This window comes from Aspergillus steynii (genome assembly GCF_002849105.1).
Source record: "Aspergillus steynii IBT 23096 chromosome Unknown P170scaffold_5, whole genome shotgun sequence".
NCBI classification, from domain to species: domain Eukaryota; kingdom Fungi; phylum Ascomycota; class Eurotiomycetes; order Eurotiales; family Aspergillaceae; genus Aspergillus; species Aspergillus steynii.
The window spans coordinates 1,298,158-1,326,101 of NW_020194402.1; the positions used below are offsets into that span (position 1 = coordinate 1,298,158).

Sequence of the window (27,944 nt, forward strand, 5' to 3'; positions counted from 1 at the left end):
TTCTTGCCTTCGCTGCCTGAATGAAGCTTCGATGTAATTCTAAACGTTCATGAAACAAAATTTGGTCATTATTATACGGAGTATGTACTGTGTAACACGAACTAGTTCCAAAAAGATAAATAATACAATGAGAGCCTAGACTCAAGCATGGTAGCTCGGCGGGTCGGCGGTATCCGCCGTCTCCAGCGTATCTACCGTCGCAGACGATGGAGTATCCAGACTCAACAAGCTACTCGTGCCCGTTGAAAACACCGTCGAAAGACCCGCTGTCGACGATGCGGCCGTATTTGCCGGCCGACCGAGAAGCCCGGTAATCTCGTGATCTGAGTTTGGGTTCATTCGAGGAGAAGAAGAGTACGGCCCTTCTCTCTCGCGGGCTGGGCTTCGGACAAGTTCCCCGACATACGCAAGCGCCTGTCTGAAACCGCGGATTTCAGCTTGCATGACGCCTGGCTCGGGCGGTATATCGGACTCCAGGTCCGAAAGGCGCGGTTGTTCGGGTTGTTCGATCATGGCCATGTTGTAGTTTGGTGGGGATATGAGTTCCTCTCGCGCGGGTTCTGCAGAGTGAGAACTTCCCTCCCACCACTGTCTCCATCGAAGCCTGTGGGCGGCTAGGCCGTAAGCCCAGCGCGCGTGTCTCTCCTCGCGGCGGGCAGCCCTGTCTGCTCGACGTCGTCGGCAATACGTCGTGCTGCGACAAAGCGTGAATCCAAATACGAGCACGGCGCTTGCGAGAATGACTACTGCACATATGGTGAAGATGTCCTGGGCGCTGTAGGAGTATTCGGCTTCGGTCGGCACAGTTTGTGCTGTGGTATGTGGTGTTTTCTGGGGTGAGCTGCCTGGTTTTTCGGTTGATGTTGGATCCGACTCTGGCTTAGAAGCTGCTGCGCATTCGCCTTGCTGTGGGCACCGCGAGCAATAGCTAGCAGGCAATGACGATGGGAAAGGTCCGAATCGATATCTGATTTGACGAATTAGATCAGGAACCTTGGTTATTGACACCTTGAACCTGCATCCGAGACTCCTGCAATTCTTCCAGCTTGAGGGGTTGCTTGGACAATCTTGTTGCAGCATTTCTCGGATCTTGTGCTCTTCCTCTTGGATTTGCAGCCCTAGCTGGTGGTATTTTGCCTTCAACTGCAGCAAGTCGTCCCAATGCTGTCCAATAGACTCGTCTGGCGGGTCTTCGGAAGGATGATTCACCATCGCTATACTGCCCCAGTTCTCGTCAAATGAGATACTGTCTGACAAATCCCACGGTGAAGTATAAAGTCGGAGAATTACCGGTTTGTGCATCTGCTTGAAGGAAGCGGTAAAGCCGAGTTCTCCGGCCATATCAACATCTCCGATGTGCTCAACCCGAACGGTCAGGTACTGTGTTGTATCCTTCTCGGATGCCCCTGCAGGAGGTTGAACGCAAACACTCTGCCAATTGGCAGTCAGAGCTGCATTTCCGTGGAATGATGTAATTAATCCAGATCCAGATCCGGAACTTCCGTTCCAGCTGTGGATCAGATCATCTCCATTCAAAGAGATGCCCTGTCCACCACAGGCTACTTCTGCTACACCAACATTTAATTCTAGAGACTTGAAGCCCGGACTGTCAGAAGCAATTAACAGCACCACATTGAAGGTAGTATCCTTACCAAGCCTGAATCATATCTGTCCGCCAAACCGGGGCATACGGCTTGGAATCTCACGGTGGCATTTTGTTCGTCTATGCGGGCATTTAGACAATGAGATAAACATGTGCATGCGTCAAGAGACGATGGACTAACTTTGATGTAACAGCATGTAAGGAGGCGTGTTCTTGTTAGCTGCTGACAATGAACCAGTAATTTGGGAAAGGACGGGCTCGAAGGCCCCAAAGAATAAGGCTAATCTCGCTGGCCAGCGCATAGTAGCGGTGGGGAGAACTACATGTATGCAATGGTCGCACTTGATCAAGATCGATGGATGCAGATCAATCCCACACCGTGTAGTTTAGATGCAAATAAATCTTCTGCCACAGTCTGACGGAGTCGAACCATGTAGGATGACTCGATTCTTGATAGACGAGTAAGTCATGAGAGGCAGGAAGTAGAAGTAAGCCACAGCCTGACCGGGCGGATCTCGGCGCTTTTATTTCTCCGGGGCTCTCCAGGTTGCGATCATCTCCGCCGGAAGCTGGTGCGGAGCTTTTGCTGGTCATCACACTCACACATTGACGCGGGCAGGCTCATTACTGGATCTTTTCTGGGCTATCTACCACTTGTACATTCAGCGCATTCATTTTCAAACCATCAACCCTCCCAAGTGAGGTCGCCGCCCGTGCTTTCAACCCCACTTTCTCCAAGGGCTTTCAGCTTGTATTGAGCAATCCAGATCGACGATGGTAAGAATACTCTCACATCAAACGCAGCGAGCCCATTGGGAATCTTATGCTAACGGAGCATGCGCAATGAATAGCTCCCCCTTGGTCTTTTGACGGCCGCGCAAGGCCACCCCATGCTTGTCGAACTCAAGAATGGCGAGACGCTGAACGGACACCTTGCCAATTGCGACAACTGGATGAACTTAATACTCAAGGAAGTTGTCCAGACCAGTCCCGAAGGCGATCGATTTTTCAGACTACCAGAAGTGTACATCAGAGGAAACAACGTATGGCAGATTGCGCCCTGGCCCTTGAATCATCGCAACGGCCTGAAATGCTAATCCCTCGCAGATCAAATACCTACGGATCCCCGAGGAGATTGTGGAGATCGTCAAGGAGCAACAACTAAACCAGCCACCAAACCGCGGTCGCGGTGGCCACCGGGGCGACAGAGGTGATAGGGGCGGCCGCGGTGGTCGGGGTCGTGGTCGGGGACGAGGCCGGGGCGGCAACTAGGACTGAATAGCAACCGGTTACATGAGAAGAGACGAAGATAGATACCCCGGGGGAGAACAAGCAGGTAGTTTGCCAGGGAGATCCATTTGGCGGGCTAGTCGAGCATGGCCTTGGCGTATATGGCTCTGTATTTTCAATGGGAATTGTGCCATCTATGCTATTTTTAATTAGGAACGCAACTTTTTTTTTTTTTTTTATCCCTTCAACCCCCCAGTTTCGCTCCCATTCAACATATATGTAGACATCACTAGAACATCTTAGTAGTCCGAGTAGTCTTCGTGTCCTGGTAGTTGGTCGTGGATCACGTCAATCACGTGATATCTGAGGTCCTGCCGGGATTATTGGAGCTAGAGAGCGGAAGTAATTCGGTTTCTTCAAGGCATCGAAATGCCTCGGAGGACACTTATTCTAGATGGACTCTGGCATTGTCTCTGTCCATCTTTCAATCCAGATACTCTCGTCCGCTCCGCACCTCCGATTATCAGAAAAGCTCGTCGCCCTAGAGTTCCGCTCGTCTCAGGACATTCAACATCGGCTCCGTCATGGAGATGCTTGAGCAGCCTTACCCCGAAACCCCAGGACTACGATGCAGAGAAAGAACATAAACCTGAAGCCATCGAAAATGATACCCCCCGACACGATAAGCGAGCTTCAAGCCATCCACATCGACAAAACAACCGCGCGCCGAAGCCATCCCGGGTTCCCGATACACTCAAGAGAAAGCCGACGGCACGGTTAGAGACCAGACTGCAGGAGATAACGGCCAAGCGCCCCAGGGTTGTCAGCGCGGTTCAGATATTACGAACCCTGATTAGGGACCGGCATGTGCGTCCCGACACGCGGCATTACAAGGCGTTGATTTTGGCCAATACGGATTCGGAGCGTGGCTCGCCAGAGAACGTTCGGGAACTGCTGTCGGAGATGGAAGCGAATGGGATAACTGCAGATTCCGGTACTCTGCATGCTGCCCTGCAGGTATGAATGACCCCATAATGTTGTCTCGGGAGGAGAATAACAGCGTGACTGGATGCTGACGGCAACCGATGGTTAGGTCCTTGCGGTTCACCCAGACTATGTATTGCGACAAGAAATTCTACACACCATGCGAGATCGATGGCTGCCCCTAAGTCCTACCGGCTGGCATTACGTGGTGGCTGGTCTTCTGCGGGAGCATCAATTCGAATTGGCCTTGGACCATCTCGAAAAGATGGAGGTCAAGGAGATTATGGTCGAGAACTGGCTCTACAGTCTGTTTATATACTATCTTTGCGACTTTGAAGAGTTCGAGGAGGTTGCACGGCTGTTGCGTTTGCGAACTAGCCGAGGCCATGACATGACGCCAGATTTGTGGCTATACGTGCTGGATGCGGCGAGCGCTGCTGCTCACCATGAAGCCACCCATTATGTATGGAGGCAGATGGTGGAACTGAGATATCTGACGCCCTCTTATGGGATCTGCAAAAACGTCATGACCACCGCATGGCACACTGGGGATACGGAGCTTGCTACGTCGGTAATCGAACTCCTGGTTGAAACCAATGTGGCACTGGCTCTGGACGACTACGAGAGGTTGGCTGAAACCCATCTCAGATCTGGTGACTTGTGTTCCGGGTTCGAAATTTTGTGCCAAATGCATGCAGAGGGCACTGCGCTAGAGCAAAGCTCAATCAATGCTTTCCTCACCCACATGATCCGGAATAGAACTCATCCGCGCGAAGCTTGGGCCATGCTCAAGCGGCTGAAAGATTTGGAATACGAGATTCCTCTCCGCTGCGCCCTGGTGGTGATTCAAATGTGCGAGCAGGAGGCTCTCAGTGACCCCTCCATGGTGGACGACGGGATTGCGTTATACAAAGAGCTTTACGCGCTTTGTTCGGCCAAGGCTGACGCTTCGATTTACAACTCTCTGGTCGGGATGTGTCGGAGGGCGAAAGACCCCAACGCGGGCATGTTTGTCGTCCACGAGATGTCATCCCTCGGAGTAATCCCTGACGGCACGACATTCCAGCATCTCATTATTATGTGTCTGGATGCCGGCAACTTCGAATCCGCATTCATGTATTTCCAGGACATGTCGGAGCGAGAGCTCACTCTCGACGAGGATGTGCGCGTGGAGATTCGGGAGCTCTGTTCCGCGTCCAGCAACGAGTATGCGCTTCAACTGAGATATCACCCGCAGGTCAGGGATGAAGTGATACAGTTACCGAGTCATGACACAGACTTGACCGCAGAAACCCCACTCCTGTTTAAGAAGATTTTTTCTTATCCACCGCCTGAATATGCCCATCTTCCGCGACGCCAAATCCGGCGACCTATGACCCGGGAAGAACAACAGGCACAGCGGCGAATGGAAAACAAAGAGCGCCGGAAACTGAAGAGAAGGCGGATGGCCATCCAGAGGAACAAGATGGAGGAAGGATGGGAGGACTATGAGCCCGGAGGCTTGATTCCCGAGGACCAGTCCAGCGAATAACGCGCAGTATATAAGCCAATTAAATTCTTTGTACAATAGTTTAATCAACCTGATCCCCTCGAAACAACAGGTCTTTTCCGTGTGTGCCAGTGGACAGACCATCGATCGAAAGCCACAACTGGCTAGATGCATTCCCAGGCACGGAGTACCACGGAGGACTGGCCGATCGTTTCCAACGAGAGCGGGAAACCCAACATCTTCCCGAGTGCCAACATCCACCACCACAGCAATAAATCCATCACCATTAGTCAAATCGCTCGCCCGATCCATCAACTGAGCCGTCCCACGGAATCGATCTCGTCCCGGGCTCACTCTGAGACTCAAGACGCAACATCCAGGCGTTCTCAAACCTCCGGTTGGTCCGTCCCGAACTCCCCAGTTTCAAGCCTCCCATGTTTAGGGAGACGGCAGAGTGGGTTCCACCAGAGGAACTATGGTTCGAACCGTTCCAATAAGCATCTCCATGGCTCCAACCACCACCGTGCTGCACTGCTATAAATAAACACTTCCGCTGAGATTGAGATCGTCGCCAAGTCAAGTCGGACAGGGTCACAGTCACAGGAGAGTGGCCCGAGTCCGAGGTTTGCATACTTCGTGCTGCAGCAGTCGTGGCTGTACCTGCGTCCACGCAATCGAGCTGACAGGTGAATCCCTGCATCGTGGGAATTGAGTGCAGCGATGACATGACTGGACGATTTTTTTTCTCCGGTGAATTCTGTGCTTTGACCGTGGGAAAGGATCCCACCATGACCCGGTTTCCTAAGGGGCAGTGAAAGTCAGCGAGGAATCCGAGAGATCGACAGAATGCACGCCCTTTGCGAGGATGGGGGTCGAAACTCCACTCCACTGCCATCCGGACTGACTTCATATCCGTCGTTTCGCCACAGGGACAGTCTTCTTGGTGTGTTTGAGGTTTGATGCTAAAAATTGCGGGATTTTGCCCCGTCCTGAAGAAGTCAACTCTCGATCGTGCTATTTAAACATACCCTCCATCCACCTCAGGGACGTTCTCGACTCTATATCATCCTCTCCTATCAATCAATCCAATTACCTCCAATACTACTCCTAATTTTAATCTCACCCCCTTTTCATCCTCCCATTACTTTTCTACGCTCCCCAAGAAAAGACATACATACCATATCCAACCTCGCCACTATGCAGCTCACTTCCATCCTCACCGTTGCTCTCTCCGCCGCCAGCCTTGCCTCGGCCGGTCCTCTGCGTCGTGCTAAGAGCCCAGCTCTGACCTGGCAGGTGTCTAACTTCACCTCGACTTGCGCCCAGGAAGAGTGTGTCTACAACTTCAACATCCGCGGCATTGAGACCGAGAACACCCCCGGCTTCGCCACCATCTGCTCGTCGACGGGCCAGAAGATCGGAGACTACATTACCTGTGCCAACGGCAACATCACGGCCCTGGTGACCCCGGAGTCCCATTCTCTTCGGAACGTGAAGGCCGAGCACTCCTGGCGCCAGGGCCTTACGGCCTCCTTCCACGCTCAAGGCGCGACCAACGTCACCCAATCTGCCTCCAACTTCACCATCCCGGTGACCCATGTGTTTGGCTCTGCTTAAATTCGGGCGAGTGACCGCGAAGAGCACGCGTCTCACCGCGTTTCCGACCACGAGACGGTCGGAACGGTGAAGAATGTTGTTTCGAAAGACTATAGATACCCGGGGGCGAGACGAAAGTGGGCACCTCTACCTGTACCATATCGAATATGCCCATGGGGACGAAAAGCGAATTTTTCTTATGTTACCACTTATCAGTAATGTCTGGTCTAATGACGGAGCCAGTTGATGTGATGGTTTAATGACGATCTTTACTTTGTGCCTATATACCTATCCAATGACATGTTTTGAACACCAAACTATTGAAGCGACTCCATGGTAGCAGCAACAGCAGTAGTGTACGGAGTAGTGTAGGTCGACTGGTCTTGTTTTCCCAGTCGATGCGCGTGCGGTGACATCATCCGCGCCCGTCAGCGTCTCCTTGTCGCTCGTCTTTTGTCCGTTTGACCTGGTCATGGCCTCAAAGAACAAGATCCATCTCCCTCTTTCCATGTTCGTCGCACTAAATTGTAAATAATCCCCACCGATCGCCTGGCCGTTACTGTCGTTCCTGACTACTTACATTCCGCTCGAGTACGAGGACTCCGAATGGTGAGCTTGGTCTTACTTCTCTCTCCACCTTCCACTTCCACCCCTTTTTCATTTCGTTTTCTGCGTCTTCTTCCTGCCATCAAAAGCTGAACGTCCCCAGGAATAGTAACGCCGCCTTTTCAAGACATCTGTCCACCTGATTCCAAATGGTACGATGCCTCCATCCTCCTGCGCCCTCCCACCCCCTTTGCAGCGTGCTGCGTCCCACTTTCTGTCCCTGCCGAGACTGACGTGCTGCGCTTGGCTTCTTGACCGAATGTAGGCGTCGATCCTCCGGCAGATTGTTGCCGGGCCCAGGTTACAGCACCCCGAAGCCAATCTAGATCTCTGCTACGTCACAGATAACGGTGCGTGTTTGGGGAAGGCCCTCGTTCCTTTCGGCGGTTCCATGGCCGGCGCTTAAACTTATCGCTAGCTAACCTAGCTTACCCGTCGCTACCGCAGTTATCGCAACGTCCGGTCCGTCGTCCAATTACCCGCAGCGTGCATACAGGAATCCGCTCGATGAGTTGGTGAACTTCCTTGACGCCAAACATGGCGAGAATTGGTGCATCTGGGAGTTTCGCGCCGAGGGCACCGGCTACCCAGACGAGGAGGTCTATGGCCGCATCCACCACTACCCGTTCCCGGACCATCATCCGCCGCCGTTCGCGCTCATTCCGGCCATGATGGGGAGTATGAAGAACTGGCTGCAGCGGTTGGATGATCCGGCGAAGGGAAAGGACAGCTCGTCCGATGGCGAGAAGGGGGGCAAACGGGTGGCGGTCGTTCATTGCAAGGCTGGGAAAGGGCGCAGTGGGACCGTCGCTTGTAGCTATCTGATCAGCCAGGAAGGATGGAAGATCGAGGATGCGTTGCAGCGGTTCACGGAGCGGCGCATGCGCGCTGGGTTTGGGCACGGCGTGAGCATCCCGAGTCAGTTGCGCTGGGTGCGATACGTGGATCGCTGGGCCAACCAGATGGACCGCAAGTACATCGAGCGACCGGTGGAGATCCTCGAAGTGCATGTGTGGGGATTGAGGGATGGCGTCAAGGTTGCGGTGGAAGGCTTTGTCGACGAAGGCAAGAAGATTAAGAACTTCCACCTGTTCCATCGCAGCGAACGCACGATCGTCGACAACGGCAAGAAGACGGAGAAGGACGCCGACAAGACCAAGAGCGGCACCAACAGTGAGCCTCAGTCGGCCGTGACGGAATCATCGGCCTGGTCGAGTAACACAGCCCCTTCTTCGTCCTCCGAAGAGTCGAACAACCCCATGAAACGGACACGTGCAGCCATCTTCCGTCCCAGCAAACCGGTCATCGTCCCCACCAGCGATGTCAACATCGACTTCGAACGGCGCAGCAAAGCCGCCTACACCGGCTGGGCAATGGTGACGTCCATCGCACACGTCTGGTTCAACACGTTCTTCGAAGGCGGCGATAAAGAAGATTCCGGCGTCTTCGAGCTCGAATGGGACGCGATGGACGGCATCAAAGGAACCAGCAAGAAGGGCACCCGAGCGCTCGACCGATTAAAGGTCGTCTGGCGCTACCCGACCCCATCGCAGCTCGACATCCCCAAACCGGGCAAGGAAAGCTCTTCCCCGATCTCCGGCCAAACGATCACAGAGCCCGAGCCCGGCGAGACCGCGCACGAAAGCAGCCCGGCTGACTGGCGCGGCGAAGAAACAGGCAAAAACAGCGCCCAAATCACTCGGAACCAGGAAAACATCCCCATCCACCTCGAGCCGCCACGAGAAGGCCCCCAACCCAAGGGCGGCCAAGGTCAAGGCGACGAGTCCCAATCCAACGACCAATCCTATCTAACGAGCATCACCACCACCGCTGCCAACGCGGCCACCACGGCCGCACACTCGATCCAAGAGCTCGGCTCTGAACTAGGCAAGGAGCTCGGCCTGCGTCAGCAAACCGCCGAGAGCCAGGACGTCAGTCTTGCCGAGAGCGACGACAACTCGTCGGTCCTGGGCCGGCGCAAGGGCAAATCCACCAGCAACAAGAAAGAGGAGCCATCGAAACAGCCGCAGGAGAAAGATGAGAACGGCGACTTTGAAGGAACTCAGTCGTATTTTGGAAACGGTAATAGCAACACCAACACCTCTGAGAAAGACACATCGTCTGGTAAAACGGATGGATGAATTGGTTTCTAGACTCGATAGATAGAGACGCTATGCTGAGATGGTTCCTTTTCTTATGTGAGTTTTGGGTACGGTGAAAGGTGTAATAGGATTGTCCGGTATATGCGGTTGGTTCAATTCTTACTTTGTGAATATGCACGAGTGATGGTGTAAAAACAAATAGATGAATAAATTTATGGGTATGAAATGTCCAGGACGCCTAACGAAAAAGACATGGCAGTATTGTACAAAAAGGCAAAACAAAGTAAGGTAGTCTTTGGATAACCAGTCTCAAACAAAACAAAAGAAAAATATATCAGAAAGGCTTCATATGTGTGCATGATTACAGCGGAACAAACCCCTCCATCCGCCGACGATGTTCCTGCTCTTCTCGCTGCAGCCGGTCCGACTTCTTACGCTCATAGACAGCCCGGACCACACGCTTCACCTGCTCCTCACCCTGCGAGAAATTGGCCCTCGCGAGACCCACGACCGAGTCGATCTGCTCCGGCGTGTACACGAAGTTCCACGTTGATAGGAAATCATCGACGTCGGGGTCGATGGAGTTCGGGCGCGGAGACAAGGGTTTAGACGGGTCCGCGACCTTGGGAGAAGTGGATGGACGACCGGGGAGGCCGGGCGCAGGACTGGGGAGGGTCTCTGGGGCGGAGGGATTGGGGAGGAAGGGGAAGTAGACGACGGCGATGCCAGCGTCGGGACGCATCAGGTGGAAGTCGGATTCGGAGTGGTCGGCGTGTTGGGGGTGGAAGAGACGTTTGGAGGGAGGGGGCTCCTCGTCAGAGACTTTTTCTTGCATCGAGCCGACCCAGACGTTGCAGTAGCCCAGGTCGGTGTCGTGGGTGCCGTGGTGGTTGCGGTTGTTATTGTTGCTAGTTGGACTGGTGTGGTGCCCGTTGTTTTGGGCCTCTTCCATCTTCTTGTCCACGCCTGCTTGGGTCATGTTCTGGGCTTCGCGGAGTGATTCCTTCGCTTCTTTTAGACTTGGGTCTGCTCGGGGCCAGCCGGCGCCGAGTGGCCAGCCCTTGATTCCTCGTTGACGCGCGTATCCGTCCACGACGGAGAGCCAGTTCTCTTGTTTGATGTCGGCCGAGGCGTCGAAAGCAACCACGATGTCCACGTCTCGTCCCGGGCGGAGTAATGGGTAGATAGGCAGGTTATTGCTCATTCCCGCGTCCATGAGCCGTAGATGCTGGCTATGGAAGATGGATTCGGGACAGCTGGGGGGTAGTTGGTCTTTCATGCCCATTACAAAATTCGGGATGGTGGCCGGGTCGATTGGATGTACTCGGACGAGATCCTTAGACTTTCCTTGGATCAGAGAATCGATGCCACCAAAGCCAGTGATGCCTCGGACGACTGGACGGATCTCTTTGTAATAATGGGATAGGGTTGCGCAGAAAGCACTACCCCATACGCCCATGAGACCAGGGACACGCAACTCCGGGATTGGGAGATGGCCTTCGGGGATTTCGTTCTTGCCGCCATTGAAATGTCGTCCCAGAGCCCATGTCGGGATTCCAGCACCGAGCTCCTCGCAGAAGAATTCATAGGGCGTAAATTCGAACCACTGGAACCAGGCCTCGCTCTTGGACTCCTTCAAAAGATTTTCCCTCGTTGGTTGCAATTTATGATGGGTCTGCTCTTCATCGTCTAGCATGGGGATCTCGTGGCGGACAGCGGTGTATATGGGAAGTGGATGGGTTCCGTTCAGCAGATTCTGACATTGGCTCGACAGTTTCAAGTCCCCATCCGAGACGCCGAGCTCTCCTTTGGGTACCAGCAGTCTTGCAGCTAGTAGCAAGCCATAGATGTCCACGAGTCCGAAATCCGCGCCGGGATCACCCTTCAGTTTCTCGACTAAGCCGCTCAGAAGATGCTTATTGGTAGGGGCCGCCGTAAGCAAATCGAGTGCCTTGGGTGGGAATGCAATATGCACGCCCAGTCGGTTCTTCAAATGGTCCACCAGTTTATTGAAGTTGCGTCCGGTAATTGACGAGTGATATAGGGTCTGGAGCCAGCAACTGCCGCTAACCCCAGCCGTGTACGTTACACAGTCCCAAAGACCGGCCTCCTGAGCCGCGAGATATGAGCCAGTGCCGGCGACGAGCGCGCGTAGTCCGCCACCTGAGCCACACATCGCAATGATCGGCACATCGTCGGGGTGAATGTCGTCCTCGGGAAGGTCCAGATACGTTGCCAGGGCTTTTACCGCGTGCTTTTGTCTTTTCTTCCGGAATGCCAACTCTTGTTCACAGAGGTCACTACTCACCCGGACAGTTGCGTCTTGAAGAATTTCGGGGTTGAGGTAAGGGTCGTGGGCCTCTTTCCAGATGTCATCTGCGAGAGAGCCCGGGGCCATTGAGAGCTCCCGTTGAAGCTTCTGTACCGTCAACGGGAGTAATCGAGTCCAGTCGGGGACGATGTAGCTCTTGATGTTATCCAACTCAATCCAATCGGCCGAACCAACCGACTGCTTCACCCCGTCGAATTTATGAAGGATATTCGTCCAAATGGAGCCCGGGTCGCCATCTTGAGTTGGCTTTTCGGACTCCGGGGCCAAGCTCCCTTTGCCCCAGCCGGGTGGAGGTTTGTTATGGCCCTGTTCCGCACTCCGCGCCGTTGAAGTGGAAAGGGATGCAATTTGCTCTGACCGTAGGAGAGAGTGTCGCGACGAGGTTCGCTCGCCCGTAGTATAGAGGACTCCGCTCCCCAGGGCAATCAATGCCGCGGGAGGGACTGTCCATCGCAAACTCAGGGCCGTTGCAGCACCCATGTTGAGACGGGTCCTGCGCAGGAGAGGAGGCAACGAGGGCAACATGCAACCTTTAAAGCCATGACGCTCGCAAGTGGGCCGGGCCAGACCATGGCGATCCTGGCTCCATGCAGACGAATGACGTCGTGTCACGTGTGGAAATTCCCCGGGAGAAATGGACGGCCCGGTATGGCTTGTTTCGGCCTAGCGTCGCTGGGGGCGGGAGACCCTGTGTTCTGTTCATTCTGCCGTCTGCTGTTATCGGGGAAGCTCCCTTTCGCTTGGACTGTGCTCGCTTTATGAGGCCGGGCGCCTCATCGGCCAAGATTGACACTACTTTCTTACATGTGGACTGTTTCGTGATTGATTATCTCGTGTTCTCTAATGCGCAAGGCAGGACCGTTTTCTTCCGTTTCTTATACACCGTGCGCCCAGATTATATCTAGTCCTCTGATTGTTTGATGTTGGTTGTGGGACCCTGCCGATCGAGTGCATCCTGACCATGGTCGCTCCAAGGAATACCGCGTATGCGGAGGAGAGCGCCGAGGTGGAAGTGCTGTATGCCAACCTCGAGAAGCTCAAGGTCCTGACCAAGAAAATCCAAGGCTCCATGGTGCGCCTTGAGACCGGCGGCAACGTTGTGAAGCATGCCATCGGCCCCATTTACAGCAATACGCAATCTCTTCAGATCACCAACAACAATATAGATAAGGTCAACGAAGCCATCGATCGTCTTCGCCAACCGCTCGATGCGAAAAACCGGGAAGAAGACATTATTCGCGCTGGGTAGGCTCCCTCTGGCTGGTTTTGCGCCTTGTCACTCGGCAATGCTAATAATCCCCCGAACAGACCCCAGAGTGTCGAACTGTCGCAGTACCTCTCGGCTATGAATCGCGTGGGAAAGGCCCTAACGGATCTCAACTCTACAAACCTGCGGTCGAACCAGAAGGCTATCGCCGATTTCTCCTCGTTGTTAAATACCGGCACCACCAAGCTCCAGGACTTGTTCCGCGGCAAGTTGAGCCAGTATGTCAGTGCTATCGAGCCGTTACATTATTTGACAAAAGGTGAGAGGATTCCACTTTGAAGGATCATAAAGCTTAAGATCCACGACTTACACACCTTTTGAAATACAGATCTTCCATTCCCAACGCTTCCTGAAGAGATAATCGCGGAGTTGGGTCCTATATGCAATGCGATCGGCGCTGCGGCAGCTCATGGCCCTCAACGTAGCGATGGAGGAAACCCTGCCCTCAAAATATATGCCGAGATCCGTGCGACCTACGTCACTTCCAGCCTGCAGAACCTTGCCATCGCATCTCTGAATACTGTCAAGCGCAGAGCCACGGACGGCCCTTACAAACAAGGCACAAATGGAATCGGTATTTATTCCAATGCTTTGGAAGGCTTTATATACGCCGAACACGACATAATCTCGCAGATTTTCACCGGCGCTCAGCGGGGACTGGCTCTCCAGGCTACATGTCGGCCTGCGTTGGCCGAATACTCGAAAACCCTTCGTGAACTCAACCACTACATCCGGGCGAACCTGATGACCGATTGTTTTCTCGCATTTGAGATCATTGAGATCGTGACGGCCATATCATACCGGGTCGAGTCTAAGACGGGGGAACTCAAGAGTCTGTTTATAGAAGCTCTGAGGCCCGTACGTGAAACGGCCAAATCGTCTCTTGCTGAATTACTAGAGGAGACCAAACGCAAGGCCAACAATATCGCGGTTCTTCCGCCGGACGGCGGCTCCGTGCCTCTTGTTAATGAAGTCATGAGCGCGCTCACTACCTTGACTGGATACTCGGGGCCCCTCGCTTCGATTCTAACCTCCCTAGGCGATGGTAACTGGCGTTCGACGTCCAATTCGTCCGGTGCGCCCTTGGACGTTAGCCCGGATAGTTCCACGCTGCTCACGCACTTCATCCTTGATATGGTCGAGGCCCTTATGATCGCACTGGAGTCTCGAGGCCGGGCATTCCATCGGACGAAGGCTGTTCAGGGTGTCTTCCTGTCGAACGTCTTCTACAATGTCGACCGGAGCATCCGTCACAGTTCCGACCTGGCTCGATTACTCGGCTCTCCGGACAGCATTGCGCGGGTAGACACGTTCCGGAAACGCGCCATCTCGACCTATCTGGACGCATGGAAGGAGACTTCGCATTTCCTCCTTGATGTGCAATATACGTCTCGGGGCGCAAGCGGCTCAGCTCGGCCGGCCTCTGGGGGAGCGGTGGACTCCATTGCCATCGTCAAATCTCTCTCATCTAAGGACAAGGATGCAATCAAAGACAAATTCAAGGCGTTCAATGCAAGCTTTGACGAGATGTTGGCCCGCCACAAGGGCCTGTATATGGAGCGTGAAGTGCGTGCCGTGCTTGCCCGCGAAATCCAGGCCGTGCTTGAGCCTCTATATGCCCGCTTCTACGACCGGTACCATGAGATAGACAAAGGACGGGGCAAATACGTCAAGTATGACAAGGGCAGCCTCTCGGCGCAGCTGGCGGCCCTGTCGTGAGAGCCATGGACATAGAGTCGGGGGATACGGAGGGACGTGGATGCATCGGATGGAACTCCATAGGTTTAATATGATAATATAGTAATGTCCGTTTCCAGTTTCCAGTTGGCCGCAAATGGGCCAAACCGGGATCATGTGATGCAATCACGATGAGCCCCTCCAGATAACGTGACTGATAAGCGGAGACCCCGCTAAAGTTCTGGCCCGCCGCAAACGCAAACGCAAAATTTCCCGGAGGAACGCACACAGCCAGCGCCCTCTTCTCCTTCTCTCTCGCTCTGTATCCCTCATTCTCGTGTGGAATCTGCTCAATTGCTCTCTGGCAGGATGTCGGCAAACAATGATGTCTATCAGACCCCCCTCAACTCGCGTTATGCGAGTATGTCTCTCCCCCGCAATGCCCCTCCCTGTTTCAGGGCTTCCCCGGGTCATATATAGTGATCGGACGCTAATTGCCCGGTCATTGCGTTCACAGGTGACGAGATGAAATACCTTTTCTCGCCGAGAAATCGGTTTTCCACCTGGAGACAATTGTGGCTGTGGCTTGCCGAGTCGCAGAAAGGTACACTTATGCTCCTCTAAACTCTCGAAATACCCTGTATCTGCGGTCGACTCACTAGCTTAGAACTCGGTCTGCCCATTACCAACGATGCCATTGAGCAGATGAAGGCCCACCTCACCATTCAGGATGACGAGTTTAAGGTTGCCGCCGAGGAGGAGAAGCGCCGGAGACACGACGTCATGGCCCACGTTCATGCGTTCGGCCAGGTTGCCCCTGCTGCCGCCGGCATCATCCACTGGGGTGCCACTTCGTGCTACTGCACCGACAATGCCGATCTGATCTTCCTCCGCGACGGTCTCGACATCCTCATCCCCAAGCTCGCCGTCGTTGTCGATAAGCTTGCCGCGTTCGCCACGCAGTACAAGGATTTGCCCTGCCTTGGTTTCACCCACGGCCAGCCCGCTCAGCTCGTCACCGTTGGAAAGCGAGCATGCCTGTGGCTTCAGGACCTGTTGATGGACCTGAGAAACCTTGAGCGGGCCCGCGACGACCTGCGTTTCCGTGGTGTCAAGGGTACCACGGGTACTCAGGCCTCTTTCCTCCAGATCTTCGACGGTAACCACGACAAGGTTGAACAGCTGGATGAGCTTGTCACCGAGAAGGCTGGATTCAGCTCCGCCTTCATTATCTCCAGTCAGACCTACTCCCGCAAGATCGATGTTGACGTGTCCAACGCCCTTGGATCGTTCGGCTCCACTTGCGAGCGCATCGGTATCGACATTCGTCACCTGGCCATGCTCAAGGAGGTTGAGGAGCCTTTCGAGAAGGACCAGATTGGCAGCAGCGCCATGGTGAGTGACAACTCGATCACATGGGACAAGCAAAGGATTTTGATCTAACCAAACATCATCCAGGCTTACAAGCGTAACCCCATGCGCTCTGAGCGTCTATGCTCTCTCGGACGACACCTCCAGAACCTTCCCAAGGATGCTCTGGACACCTACTCGGCCCAATGGTTCGAGCGCTCCCTGGTAAGGAATAAAACGGTGTGGTTTATGCCAAGGACTGCCAGAGCGCTAACTCTTACCAGGATGACAGCGCCATCCGTCGTATCAGCATTCCGGAACTCTACCTTTCCGCTGATGCCTGTCTCATTCTTCTCAGTAAGTTGTGGCTGGCTGCATTAACCTAGCCGCCTCGCTGACGGTTTCCAGACAACGTCACCTCCGGATTCGTCGTCTACCCCGAGGTCATCCGCCGCCGTGTCAACGACGAGCTCCCCTTCATGGCAACGTAAGTTTTCCCCGAAATAACATGGCGTTTTATCGTGACCCATCGCTGACCATCTCAACAGTGAGAACGTAAGACTTTCCGATTAAACAAATGAACCCCAAACACCCCAGCAGAACGCTAACAGAACCTCAGGTGATCATGGCCTGTGTGAAGAAGGGTCTTTCCCGCCAAGACGCCCACGAGGAAATCCGTACGTCCAGCCCCAGCCACCCCATATCAAACCAAACCACATCTCTAACCCAACCCTTTTCTTTCTTCCAGGTGTCCTCTCCCACCAAGCCGCCGACAACGTCAAGAAGCACGGCAAGGACAACGACCTCCTGGACCGCATCCGCCGCACCGCCTTCTTCGCCCCTATCCTGGACGAGCTCGACAGCCTCCTGGACCCCAGCACCTTCGTCGGCCGCGCTCCCCAACAGGTGGAGAAGTTCACCTCCACCGAGATTAAGAAGGCGCTGCAGCCGTACGAGGCGCACCTGGCCAAGGCCGAGACCGCCGCGCTCTACGTCTAGAATTTCCGTTCGTCGCGCGGGGTAGGGGTGGTGTTGAACACTCTATTCGGAAACAAAGGGAGACAGTAGAAAGGAAAGAAAGAAAGAACAGCAAATAGACCGACTCTCTTTGTCCAGCCCCAGATATCCTAGAGCGAAGCCTCGCCCCAACCCAGTATAGTTAGTTAGTTAGTTTAACTAGGTAGCTACCCTATGTATGTATATAGTAATATTTTGATGATTTAAAAAGATTTCGGCCGACTGGCTAGCAGTAATCTTTGCCGGTCTGCTACTACAGTAACTATTAATATGTGGTATTTTATTGTTCAGCATAGCTCTTATCCTTGTCTGTAGCGAGGCCATTATTTCATTGTCCGCCTTAGCAGACCTAGCATAGTAATTTGTCATTATCCCGGTATGACTTACGTGTGACCCTATATCCAAGCTATGTTAATTTCCACTTTTTGCAAAGCCACGATGCCACTATCACGCCGTTCTCGAACATCGCCTCCTGATCACCGTCACTTGCATTCTACGGCATTCTAGACTCTGAGTCGTTTTGTTGATCGGTTATTAATAGTATTTTATTTCCTTGCACAGGAAGGTGAATAATCACAAGGGGATTCAACCCCGACATTAAGAACTAGGAATAAGAAGAGAAAAAACGCCTTAACTAAGATAGGTATCTATTGAAATAACAAGACTTGGTGATAGGTAAGAAAAACAATACAAGACGGAAGCCCAAGATGAAAAAAAAAAAAAAAATGGAATGTAATGAAAAATAAAATGAAAAAACCGAAGGACCGCTTGTCTCTTTTTGTCTCGCTTTGTCTGGTTTGCATGCATCGAGTCGATGGGAAATAGAAAGAATAAATGCCAAAAATCAAATAACAAACACGCCATAATGTATGAGATAGAACCAAATCAAGCCAAGATCGGTAGATGGTGAAAAGGTTATCTAACGTCTGGAAGGTGCGTCGCCAAAATGAGACTCAACTTTTGAAGAGGTAAATCGAAAAAGATGGGGACATGGGGTATCCAAGAAGATTGTGGTATACATGACCAGGGCGCCGGAGACGAAGGAGGGGGTGCAAACAAGACGAGCAGAAACAACAGCCAAAAATGCGGGGCATTGTGTCACGGACAATCAGAGGATAGTTGCATACCGATGCACGTCATCCGCCATGTGCAACCAAAGCATCGAGGAAAACCGATCGACGTGTCATTTGACGTGCGGGCTGGTTACACGGAATCGATTCGCTAAATCGCCGACAGCCAATTGATGACCTGCAAAACGTCCGTGAGTCTAGAGCCATTCTGTTGTACGACATTCAAAAGCTTACCATCATCGCCTGCATCAAGGCCACCTTCTCTCCGTAGTGGACTCCGTCCCAACTGTCAGCCTGCAGCGTGGCGTTATACATTCCCAAGGCCTCGATTCCTTTGCTCCGAGCGGCTTCTGCAGTATCCAATGTGTACTGCCAACTTTTGGCATGAACGTTGTCTCCCGGGGGTTTTTGATGGCCGGGGGCAGTGGGTCCCATCCAGAGGAAAGGCGTCGGCCGTCCGGTGGACCGAGCCAGTGCCAGCCATTCGTCCATGCTGTTTCTGGCCGTCGACAAGGAATACGCATTGGAAAGCGAGATGCTATGAATCACGGGAATTCGTTTGCTTTGGTCACCTCGAGTGATGAACTGATGGAACCTCTCGTGGTTACTCTTGGAGGAGGGAGAGCCATTTGCAGAAACAAAAGTGTGCGCAATACCTAGACCACAGTCTCATTAGAGCCTGAACATGTCTCTAGGAATGATTGTTGTTGTCGGGGGTTAGGGCTGAGAGACTCACGGTTTGGACACGTGTAAGGACTTTGGGTTGTCTTGTCGGCCTGGTCATATACTTCATCACTCGAGGAGATTCGCAGGGGGAGACACGAGGCAGCAGTGAACTGGGAGTCACAACTACACTTGTGTTTATGCTCCCTGCTAGTTTCCCATTCTTTCAACGAGCCGACTTCCAGGTTTTCTCGAAGGAGGATATTGAATCCAGCGTAGACATCGGCGAGGGATTCGTCACCCACAAAAGCCACTCCATCAAACTTTTTCAGAATATCACACACTTGAGCGCTGGTGAACCAGCGGTATAAACAGCCTATTCGACGCTCAAGTCAGCCGACGCAGTTGGGGGAAACCTGCATACCTCAACGGGTGAACTCTGTGGCTTACCTTGCGAAGTATAGGCCGCATCAAATCCATGGCGGCCACCGTTGCTCATGGCACTGAGAAGAGAATCCTTGGACGAACAGAAAGAGTTTCCAGGTATACGACCATCCTTATCCTGGGGGGGCTGGTAGAGAGACAAGGAAGAGATGCCACACTCCTGACGACCGACGAATTGAGCCAGCCAACTAGACAGACCGAGTCGAGACGATTAGTAGGGTGATCCAGATCGGTTCCGACGGAATCCAAACGATAGGGGGGGCAGAGGACAAGGAACAATTCAGGAGCAGGCAGGTCCGGGGGAGGCCTCGAGGCGACTCACTCGTTGGCAGCGTTGACGGCAACGGGGTTGGTGGTCGAGGGGGTGAAGGGGAGGTAGAAGATGTCACGGATGAGCCAGACGATGTAAAGGACACCCAACACCCAGAGGGATGCCATCAATTTGTAGGTGGAAGATCGCCAGGTAACCCTTCGAATCAAGCGGCGTCCGTTCGGACCTTCAATCGGGCCACGCCGCGGGGGCTGACCATTAGCTTGCTGCATGCCAGAGAAAGGATATGCAACGGCTTCGTTCATCGTTGAGGCAGCTGATTCGCTGTGGGAGGGACGACGACGAGACATGGTCTGCTGTCCTGTTTATGCAGCTGCAGCCGAGGGATGCAGAAGTATATTCGGGGGGAAGCGGGTAGGCAATGAAAGAGATTGGACCGTTAGATGAAACGGTACATCCGTCAAAAAACTGAGGGCCGATGAAGACGAGGCGAGCCAGAGGGTGTCCTCTCTATCTCTATCACTCCCACGTTCCTGTCGGGACTTCCGAAGAGACGGGAATGAGGGATCGAGGGAGGGAATCAATGGATTGGAGAATGCAGAAGGGGGGAACGGAGGCCTCACGACCGGGATGAAGTAGGAAAAAATGGAAAGGAAGTGAGGAATCCAGGACGGGGACGACAGAAGGATTGAAGGACGGACAGCGAGAGGGGCAGCAGCAGGCACGACGACTTGCGAGTGCGCTGTTTTTATCTGATTTCCCCAACTGGAAACCACCGGGTTTCTCGTGATTCTTCCGCGTCTCTCCTGCGATTTCCCTTCGTTTTCTCTTCCCTTCTTTCTCTCGGACACTCTCTTCTCGCTCGGTTCCGGTCTCTCGTGCACAGGGGAGAAGAAAACCGACGGGGGAAATCTAAGTCTCCTCGTCTGATACCGGGGGATTTTCCAATTATTTTAACAGGCCTCCCCCACACGCTTTATTCCGAATCCAAGAGACCCTGGCAGTGAGGACGACCAGCCAGAATACTAATTATGATAATGATCCTCCCGCGCGCACAAACCAACTCCACCGGGGACGATAGTAATAATAGAATCGGGTAATCGAAGAAGTCGCCCAGCCCGACAGTCACCTTGAAATCCACCGTCAAAGTCGGGCAGGATACGTCGTCGAGGGAGAAAAGGTCGGAGAGGGGCCGTGGGAATTTTTTTCCCCTGAAATGGCGCCGTTCACGGGCAGGAATTTGGCATCACCAGCAGGAAAGCGAAAAAGGTAATCCTCGATTAAAAACCACTGCGGATCCTCGACCTTTTTTTTTATATTAATTTCGGGCTTTTGATTTTTCGTTTTTCTTTTTGGGTTACTTCCCCCTCTCGCTCACCACTTGGTGACAACGCAACCGAAGGCCGGTTCACAAACAATTCCTACTTAATATTTTCGCTGGAATATCCCGATTCTCCCAGGGGAGGCGTCGAGGCGACGACTGAAAAGGCCAGAAAAAAGAAAAACACAAATAAAAAGGAAAAACCACCAGAACACAAAGAAAAGAAATTAAATCGACCAATAAATCAATAGCAACAGAGACTAGGACGAGGGCATCCCCAATCACAGCCTCCCGTCGAGGGGGGGAGCTTCTCAAACGCAGGCTTGCATCATCGACACCCACGATGGAAACCAGCCCACCCAGCTTCAGTCAATGATAACCAGCTTCCGGATGGATAACCCGAAAAACTCATCACTGCACGATGCATCGGATGGATCACTTCCACCGTCAGGGAGAACCCACCAGGGGTAGGATCATCGTTCATCTTTGCTGCTTTCATTATCCACGACAGCCAGAGACCGGCTGAGGCCGACCTCAAGACCCCGAGAGGCCAGGCAATCCAATCCTCTTTAACTAAATAAAGAAACGGAATTCCGATTTGGTGTTGATTTATTTTTGATTAATTTTTTTTTGGTTCGGAGATTCCTTTGATTAAGGCACACGTACCGTGCTGCGAATCCGCCGAGAGCCGGCGTTGACAAGATGGCTTGTGCCCTTATTAGGGTTTATTATTCTTATCCAGACGATGGATCCGTCCCCAGCCTCTCTCGCACTGACGACGGGAGAAAAAAAAAAAACGGGCTGTCGCATTGAGGGTCCAGACAATCCCACCTGCGATGCGATGACAGCCAGTCGGAAAAGCACTGAGGCAGTCGGCGCTGAATCGACGGAGCCAAATGACTCTGGTTGGTGGGCCAGACAGGTGTCAAATAAAACCAAAGGAAAAAAGTCCCAAGGCCCAAAGAATACTAGCCAGCGCTACTACGGACCACGGAGCACTGTATATCAACCAATCTGGCCATCAACCAAAGCGCAACCTTGACGAGCGGCTCCACTACGAGGCTTTTCGGAAAATCCTCGTGAATACTACCGGGAAAAAGAATCCTTCGGCCCAAGACCAACCAGCGTCGTGGACTAACCTGCTAATCGCAACGAACTCCTGCGGCCGCGTCTGGGATATGCCCCCGGAAGTTGGCTTCTGGAAACCGCCAATATAACATACATCATGCCAGGAAGGACTAAATCGGACTTCAGGCCTAAGGAGCCACGCCGGTGGCTGCACGTCGGAGCCGGTCTGTCTTTTGGATTTGGGATTCCCCGTCGACTTGCCAGACCGTTGTGACCGGTGTCATGCATTATCGTGTCATCATGACAAGTTCAGCAGTGATTGGTGATGGGGAGGTTGAATTCTGGACCGAACAAAAGGACGATGGACATGGGACCGGTCTCGGTTTGAATCGACATGTCTCATCTCGCATGTCTCATTTGGACTTTTTTGCTTTTTTCTTCTTCCTTTCCTTATTTTTTTATTTTTATTTTTATTTATTTTTTTTTTCTTCCCTTCCTGCCCGTGGATTTCAGCCCAACGGGAATATGACAGCAACGAGATGCAAGGGTGGGGATCTCTCCTAATGCAGACAACATCATCGGCACCGTCGATCTTTTCTTTAACTTTTTTTTTTATTCATGTCATTTTATTTTATTATTATCTCTTGTCGGACGGAAACAGGCCGGCCCCTGAGACTCCAGATGGAAAAGGGAGATTACTAAAACCCGCCCGTGAAGGCCCGTACCGTTAGTTCTCTGGAGTGGGCTAGCATCTTCCCAATCCAACCGGACGTTTGGTCCTTGCAAACGAGGCCAGGAACCGGCGGTTCAAATATACTACGTCGGCATTCCCAAGGAGGCAAGAAGTGGGATGTCACGGTCGGCGATAACCGTGGATGGCAGCAACCTAGCTGGGGACGGGGATCCAGGCCATTCGGAGAGGGGGAGCGAATGGTTTTCGGACGAAGGGGAAACTCGGACCAGAGACGCCCTTCACGTTCGCATCGGCAATTCGAGGTGTCGGGAAGGACGAAAGAAGGCCAGCATGGCAAACAAAGGCTTTGAGCAGTAGAGTTTCTTGGAGTGTGGGGGGACCGGGAGGACTGCCGTCTTCTGAAGACAACGAACAAACGACCGGCATGAATAATGACTACGCAGGACAGTTCTTCCTGTTGACTTCGGCGACGCACGGGATCAACCCCCCACACGTGACTCCCCGGGAATTCGAGTCTCCGCAAGAAGTCGTTCCATCTCCATCCCGTCTGTCTCTCGTGCCACTTCTCTGTCATCGATTCAGTCGTGGTGTGGGTGGTTTGTCTTTCTCGTCCCTCCTCTCTTTCGTCCCACTCTCTCTCTCTCTCTCTCTCCTTACTCCTCGTCTCCCTTGTCCGGTCTCGGTTGCGGTGTTCGCAAACCCCGGGTCATTGTACTGCCCGCCGTCCCGAGCTCGCCTGAGAGCGGAGTCAACCTCGGTAGTCGTTGTCCCGCTGTCCTGGCGCACCATCCCCGATCGCCCCTTTGGTCTCTATCCTCGCACCATCGCTCCATACACTACCTCCGCATTGCTCATCTCCACTGAGTGTACATCGCAGGCCATCGGGCCTGGAATTCTCAACCACCATGTGGAAGCCGTCGCAGCGGCTGATGGAAACCATCAGCCATTATGCCAGCTTCCCCGCCACGGGCGTGTCCCTGCGCCAAATGGTCCAGTTTGGCGACAGACCCTCCACCGGTAGGTTCATCGAGTCGATCCCCCTGCTTCCTGTCTGTTTGGGTGTCATTGTCTGGAGAGATTACCGCCCAATGCGTCAAGGCCTCGCTGATCCCGGAACCCGTCTGAAAAGTAGGCACCCTGTTCCGCGCCTCGCAATTCCTGTCGGAAGAACTCCCCATTCGCCTAGCCCATCGTGTCCAGGATCTTGGCGAGCTCCCCGATGGGCTCAGTGAGATGCCTTCCATCAAGAAGGTCCAGGACTGGTATGCGCAGTCGTTCGAGGTATGACTCATGGCCCATTTCGGCTCTCCCTTGCGGGGAGTCGGTCCGCCACCATATGCAGCGTTGCTAACCTTACCTTCAAGGAAATCATTACTCTCCCTCGACCGACTCTGAGCCAAGAAGTGAAACAACGTCTGCTGCGACCCGGCCGAATGAACGGCAGTCATTCCAAGATCCTCTCGGAAGCGACCCAAAACCCTAGCATCAAAGAGGGACAGTATCGGTCCTCTCCCACATCTGCAACGAATGGCCATACCAATGGAAAGGCGGCGGCTGCCGCCCGAAGATACTTTGTGCCGTCCGACGATCAAGGTAATTGGCCACCGGAACTGAACGACTACAACGAACGCTTCGCCAAGACACTGCAACAGATCAAACGTCGCCACGATAGTGTTGTCACAACCGTGGCCCAGGGTATACTCGAGTGGAAGCGCAAGCGCCAGCGTTTGCAAATCGACTCCACCGTCCAGTCCTTCCTCGATCGCTTCTATATGTCTCGGATTGGTATACGAATGTTAATCGGTCAACACATCGCGCTCACGGAACAAACGCATGTTCGGCATCCAAACTACGTCGGCATCATCTGCACCAAGACCAATGTTCGCGAGGTGGCCTTGGAGGCCATTGACAACGCTCGTTTTGTCTGCGAGGATTACTACGGTCTTTTCGATGCTCCCAAGGTTCAGCTCGTCTGCAAGGACGACCTGAACTTTATGTACGTTCCCGGCCACTTGTCTCACATGCTCTTCGAAACCTTGAAGAACTCCCTGCGTGCCGTCGTGGAAACACACGGTGCGGACAAGGAGGCATTCCCGGTCACCAAGGTCATCATCGCCGAGGGCAAGGAAGACATCACGATCAAGGTCTCCGACGAAGGTGGCGGCATCCCCCGCTCGGCCATTCCGTTGGTCTGGACATACATGTACACCACCGTGGAACAGACGCCCAATTTGGATCCGGACTTCGATAAGAGCGACTTCAAGGCTCCCATGGCCGGTTTTGGTTATGGCTTGCCGATCAGTCGCTTGTATGCCCGATACTTTGGCGGAGATTTGAAGTTGATCAGCATGGAGGGGTAAGTTCTCATCCACCCGACCAGCTTACTCTTTTCGACAAACACTAACTTGTTTTCTTTAGCTATGGCACGGACGTGTATCTTCATCTGAACCGACTCTCCTCGAGTTCGGAACCCCTCCAATGACAATTACCAGTCATGAGGGATGGTCGTGTCCGGTTCTCTACTTCCCATCGCCTTCACCCTTTCTACTCAGAACCGGATCCGCCACCATCTCAAGGATTGACGCCAATGAACATTCAAGCGGCGCGCGCCCGGATGCGCACCCGGGAAGTTTCCGAACGCAAGCAGGTCGGTGATGCCGAAAGTATGCTCAATGCGGAGAGGTCGGCAAATTGAAACAAGCCTCTCGTTTTGATCTTTGATTCTTTCCGCTGAAACCAATCATCCACTCGTCTCCGGGAACGTTACGACCGGTCTCATTCCAGCAGATCTGATCCATTGGATATCACTCAACCCTCCATCCAACTTCAGGCAGTCACCGACTCTTGCAATAAATTTGGTCAATAGACAACGGCACATCTCTTCGGAAAGAGACATGTGATGCTTCTGAAAACTTATATTCAGGTTTGCTTTTGGAATGCCACTAACATGGCACGCGTCGATTCATTCGGTCAATCAGAAAAGATCGATAGACGGTTTCAAAAAAGAAAAAAGAAAAAAAAAAAGGGAAAAAACAAAAGCAGATCAAACCTTGAAATCTTGATACCCATTTTCACTCACAACATCATATCATTGGAAAAAAGGAGGGCAAAAGTAACCTTTTTTCTCACATGGCTTCCATTTTGTCTGGTGTTCTATCTACCACAATCTACCCCTATCCTCTTCGTTGAGGACAGATATTTTGAATTATTTTGCTTTCCATATTATCTCTCTTTTGGGCTCGCGATTTACTCTTGTTCCAAGTCAATCATTTGTACAGTAGACTATCATTATTTGCGTTTGCGTTTGGGATTACACGTTGGGATTGCAATTTCTTTATTATCTTACGGTTTGAAACAGCCAGGACCTTTTACGGCTTTATAGGGATGGATCGATGTATACAATGAGCCGGCATGTGAATATGTTCTTCTTCTGCCTTTGCTTTGGATTATTTGGATCATTCGTTTCAATCAGTCATTCAATCCAGTCTTTCTGACTACAATCAACCAGGTAGTATGTAGCTATGTAGATTTCAAGCGCAGACCAGACCTAGACAGAGCACATATTCAGTCTCTCTCAACGAGAACTAAGGCGACGACCCCCGATCCCGTTCCTCCCTCTCCGCTCCACTCCACCGGCTCCGCCTTTCCCTCTCCCGCCTCGCACTGCCCGGCGTCTTCATCCGCCCCCCTCCACTTCTCATCCGATCCCTCTCCCCTCGATCCGGCGTCCTCGTCGCCCCTTTCCCCTTCAACCTCCCACCCCCGGACCCAGCAGGCGATCCTACCCCGGAGGACCCACCACTCCCCGTCCCCGTCCCAGCTCCTCCTTCTCGCCCTCCCTCCATCGTCGGCCTCCTCCACCCCGCATCATCCTCATCATGCACATCGACGATACCTCTCTGCACGATCATCGGCACCGTCGTCGAGGAGCCTGGCCGCGGCGACGTCAACGAGGAAGGGCCGCCCTCGCCGGCTCGTCCGACGCCCGAGCTCGAGTGGTGTCCTGCGGCAGTCGGGTGCTGGATTATGAAGCGGTCGGCGCGCAGGGAGGTCGCTACGGCGGGGTCCTCGGGGGCCATTAGTTTGGAGAGGAAGCGGCGGCGGGTTTGTGGGAGGGTCTTTTTTTTTTTTTGTTAGTTAGATTTTCTATTCTCTTTACTTTTGGGACGGGGGATGGGGGATGTGGGATGAGAAGGGATCATGCTTCTTTCAGAAGCAACAGGGCAGAGGGGTTAATGGAAAGAAAGAAGGAAGAAACTAACCTCCTGAGCAGCCAGCGCCTGGGTAGTCAAGAGCTCGCGATCGGTCAGCACCGACAACGCAGCATGTCGTTCCTCGCGCAGCCGACTACGCACTTTCTTCTCCTGCTCGAGGGAAGTGTGGTAGGGGGGTTGGGAGGCACGGTAGCGCATTGAGGATGGCGGCGCGGCGTCGAATCCTGTGTAGGTGTTAGCTTCGCTGTTCTTATGGTTTCGTTCATCTCAAATGAATTGAACGAACCGGTAAGGACCTGAACTTACTGCTCATGCCGGGCCGATGCGGCCGACTCGGCGGGTCGACTTCCATATCGCTGAGCTCGCTGTCGCTGTATGCGTCGCTGTCGGAGCCGCTGGGGATGACTATGGGGTTGTTGTTGGGTCTGTTGGTGTGGGGAGTGAACATCTTGTGGGTGTTGTGCTGTGTTACTCTTGTGTTGTGTTGTATGTTCAAGAAGAGGCGATGATAGTTGTAGAAAACGAAGTGAACAGGAAGGACACTGGTAGACGAGCCACTTGAGACGCTGTACACCACAGGTCGAGATTCAGATATATACCCAAATACCTAACGAAGCGAGCTATAGCCGATAAACTGCGCTCAGGTCATAGATGTACCGGAGCTGGAAGTCGGAGAATGACCTCAGTGCCCGGCAATGTTTTAGTTGATCAATTAGCTCCGCGGGGCGGGATTTCGCGACAACAGAGGGATTGTGTGGGCGAGCCCTGTCTGCCGCAATATCAACCCGAGAATCAATCAAATGCCCTGGCCGGCAGGGATACTGGTCACACGTGGCGGGGGAGATGAAAAGGCGACAGAAGGCAAAGCCCAAGGAAGGATGGCTGCAGATCGATCGATGCCGGTGCCCGTGATCGACTGCCTCGCTTAGTCATCCTGCCTCCGCCA

General features: G+C 53.1%; 14 protein-coding genes across 14 annotated transcripts; 8 read left to right on the forward strand and 6 right to left on the reverse strand.

The window, feature by feature from the left end:
- Positions 1-49: 49 nt before the first annotated feature.
- Positions 50-2,056, reverse strand: P170DRAFT_437591 (uncharacterized protein). Its single transcript, XM_024849404.1, has 3 exons — positions 1,785-2,056; positions 1,653-1,723; positions 50-1,593 (listed from the first exon to the last, which is right to left on the reverse strand). The coding sequence occupies exons 1-3, from the start codon at positions 1,903-1,905 to the stop codon at positions 142-144; spliced, it is 1,644 nt and encodes a 547-aa protein (XP_024703177.1). The 5' UTR covers positions 1,906-2,056; the 3' UTR covers positions 50-141.
- A 108-nt stretch (positions 2,057-2,164) lies between these two features.
- On the forward strand, positions 2,165-3,052 carry P170DRAFT_385857 (U6 snRNA-associated Sm-like protein LSm4). Its single transcript, XM_024845748.1, has 3 exons — positions 2,165-2,380; positions 2,455-2,646; positions 2,711-3,052. Exons 1-3 carry the CDS (start codon positions 2,378-2,380, stop codon positions 2,873-2,875), a joined length of 360 nt encoding a protein of 119 aa, XP_024703178.1. The 5' UTR covers positions 2,165-2,377; the 3' UTR covers positions 2,876-3,052.
- A 210-nt stretch (positions 3,053-3,262) lies between these two features.
- Positions 3,263-5,409, forward strand: P170DRAFT_410235 (pentatricopeptide repeat protein; the record flags this gene model as incomplete). The annotated part of the gene is made up of 2 exons (XM_024846839.1): positions 3,263-3,850; positions 3,927-5,409. The coding sequence occupies 2 exons, from the start codon at positions 3,263-3,265 to the stop codon at positions 5,346-5,348; spliced, it is 2,010 nt and encodes a 669-aa protein (XP_024703179.1). The 3' UTR covers positions 5,349-5,409.
- Positions 5,384-6,336, reverse strand: P170DRAFT_199167 (uncharacterized protein). The gene has a single exon (XM_024842749.1). The coding sequence runs from the start codon at positions 6,214-6,216 to the stop codon at positions 5,593-5,595; it is 624 nt and encodes a 207-aa protein (XP_024703180.1). The 5' UTR covers positions 6,217-6,336; the 3' UTR covers positions 5,384-5,592.
- A 167-nt stretch (positions 6,337-6,503) lies between these two features.
- On the forward strand, positions 6,504-6,923 carry P170DRAFT_427061 (uncharacterized protein; the record flags this gene model as incomplete). Its single annotated transcript, XM_024847754.1, has 1 exon — positions 6,504-6,923. The coding sequence occupies one exon, from the start codon at positions 6,504-6,506 to the stop codon at positions 6,921-6,923; it is 420 nt and encodes a 139-aa protein (XP_024703181.1).
- Positions 6,924-7,388: 465 nt separating this feature from the next.
- Positions 7,389-9,827, forward strand: P170DRAFT_437595 (putative phosphatidylinositol-3,4,5-trisphosphate 3-phosphatase). Its single transcript, XM_024849405.1, has 4 exons — positions 7,389-7,511; positions 7,612-7,660; positions 7,774-7,858; positions 7,956-9,827. Exons 2-4 carry the CDS (start codon positions 7,658-7,660, stop codon positions 9,647-9,649), a joined length of 1,782 nt encoding a protein of 593 aa, XP_024703182.1. The 5' UTR covers positions 7,389-7,511; positions 7,612-7,657; the 3' UTR covers positions 9,650-9,827.
- Positions 9,798-12,487, reverse strand: P170DRAFT_437596 (putative phospholipase A2 (PlaA)). The gene has a single exon (XM_024849406.1). It carries the CDS (start codon positions 12,420-12,422, stop codon positions 9,972-9,974), a length of 2,451 nt encoding a protein of 816 aa, XP_024703183.1. The 5' UTR covers positions 12,423-12,487; the 3' UTR covers positions 9,798-9,971.
- Positions 12,488-12,686: 199 nt separating this feature from the next.
- Positions 12,687-15,024, forward strand: P170DRAFT_456591 (EXO70 family protein). Its single transcript, XM_024851637.1, has 3 exons — positions 12,687-13,187; positions 13,251-13,468; positions 13,538-15,024. Exons 1-3 carry the CDS (start codon positions 12,904-12,906, stop codon positions 14,926-14,928), a joined length of 1,893 nt encoding a protein of 630 aa, XP_024703184.1. The 5' UTR covers positions 12,687-12,903; the 3' UTR covers positions 14,929-15,024.
- P170DRAFT_199225 (uncharacterized protein) lies at positions 15,001-15,476 on the reverse strand. Its single transcript, XM_024842750.1, has one exon. The coding sequence runs from the start codon at positions 15,358-15,360 to the stop codon at positions 15,073-15,075; it is 288 nt and encodes a 95-aa protein (XP_024703185.1). The 5' UTR covers positions 15,361-15,476; the 3' UTR covers positions 15,001-15,072.
- On the forward strand, positions 15,015-17,456 carry ade13 (adenylosuccinase ADE13). Its single transcript, XM_024852324.1, has 9 exons — positions 15,015-15,307; positions 15,404-15,490; positions 15,554-16,281; positions 16,345-16,461; positions 16,521-16,593; positions 16,645-16,723; positions 16,785-16,791; positions 16,856-16,913; positions 16,985-17,456. Exons 1-9 carry the CDS (start codon positions 15,256-15,258, stop codon positions 17,233-17,235), a joined length of 1,452 nt encoding a protein of 483 aa, XP_024703186.1. The 5' UTR covers positions 15,015-15,255; the 3' UTR covers positions 17,236-17,456.
- A 1,018-nt stretch (positions 17,457-18,474) lies between these two features.
- On the reverse strand, positions 18,475-20,051 carry P170DRAFT_360073 (uncharacterized protein; the record flags this gene model as incomplete). Its single annotated transcript, XM_024844397.1, has 5 exons — positions 18,475-18,501; positions 18,558-18,979; positions 19,060-19,362; positions 19,437-19,618; positions 19,753-20,051. 5 exons carry the CDS (start codon positions 20,049-20,051, stop codon positions 18,475-18,477), a joined length of 1,233 nt encoding a protein of 410 aa, XP_024703187.1.
- A 3,473-nt stretch (positions 20,052-23,524) lies between these two features.
- Positions 23,525-25,475, forward strand: P170DRAFT_199295 (PDK/BCKDK family protein kinase). Its single transcript, XM_024842751.1, has 4 exons — positions 23,525-23,801; positions 23,917-24,065; positions 24,149-25,140; positions 25,203-25,475. Exons 1-4 carry the CDS (start codon positions 23,690-23,692, stop codon positions 25,264-25,266), a joined length of 1,317 nt encoding a protein of 438 aa, XP_024703188.1. The 5' UTR covers positions 23,525-23,689; the 3' UTR covers positions 25,267-25,475.
- On the forward strand, positions 25,476-26,267 carry P170DRAFT_199296 (uncharacterized protein). The gene has a single exon (XM_024842752.1). It carries the CDS (start codon positions 25,684-25,686, stop codon positions 26,164-26,166), a length of 483 nt encoding a protein of 160 aa, XP_024703189.1. The 5' UTR covers positions 25,476-25,683; the 3' UTR covers positions 26,167-26,267.
- On the reverse strand, positions 26,253-27,853 carry P170DRAFT_465413 (uncharacterized protein; the record flags this gene model as incomplete). The annotated part of the gene is made up of 4 exons (XM_024852325.1): positions 27,305-27,853; positions 27,047-27,222; positions 26,584-26,902; positions 26,253-26,278 (listed from the first exon to the last, which is right to left on the reverse strand). Exons 1-4 carry the CDS (start codon positions 27,444-27,446, stop codon positions 26,253-26,255), a joined length of 663 nt encoding a protein of 220 aa, XP_024703190.1. The 5' UTR covers positions 27,447-27,853.
- Between the last annotated feature and the right edge of the window lie 91 nt (positions 27,854-27,944).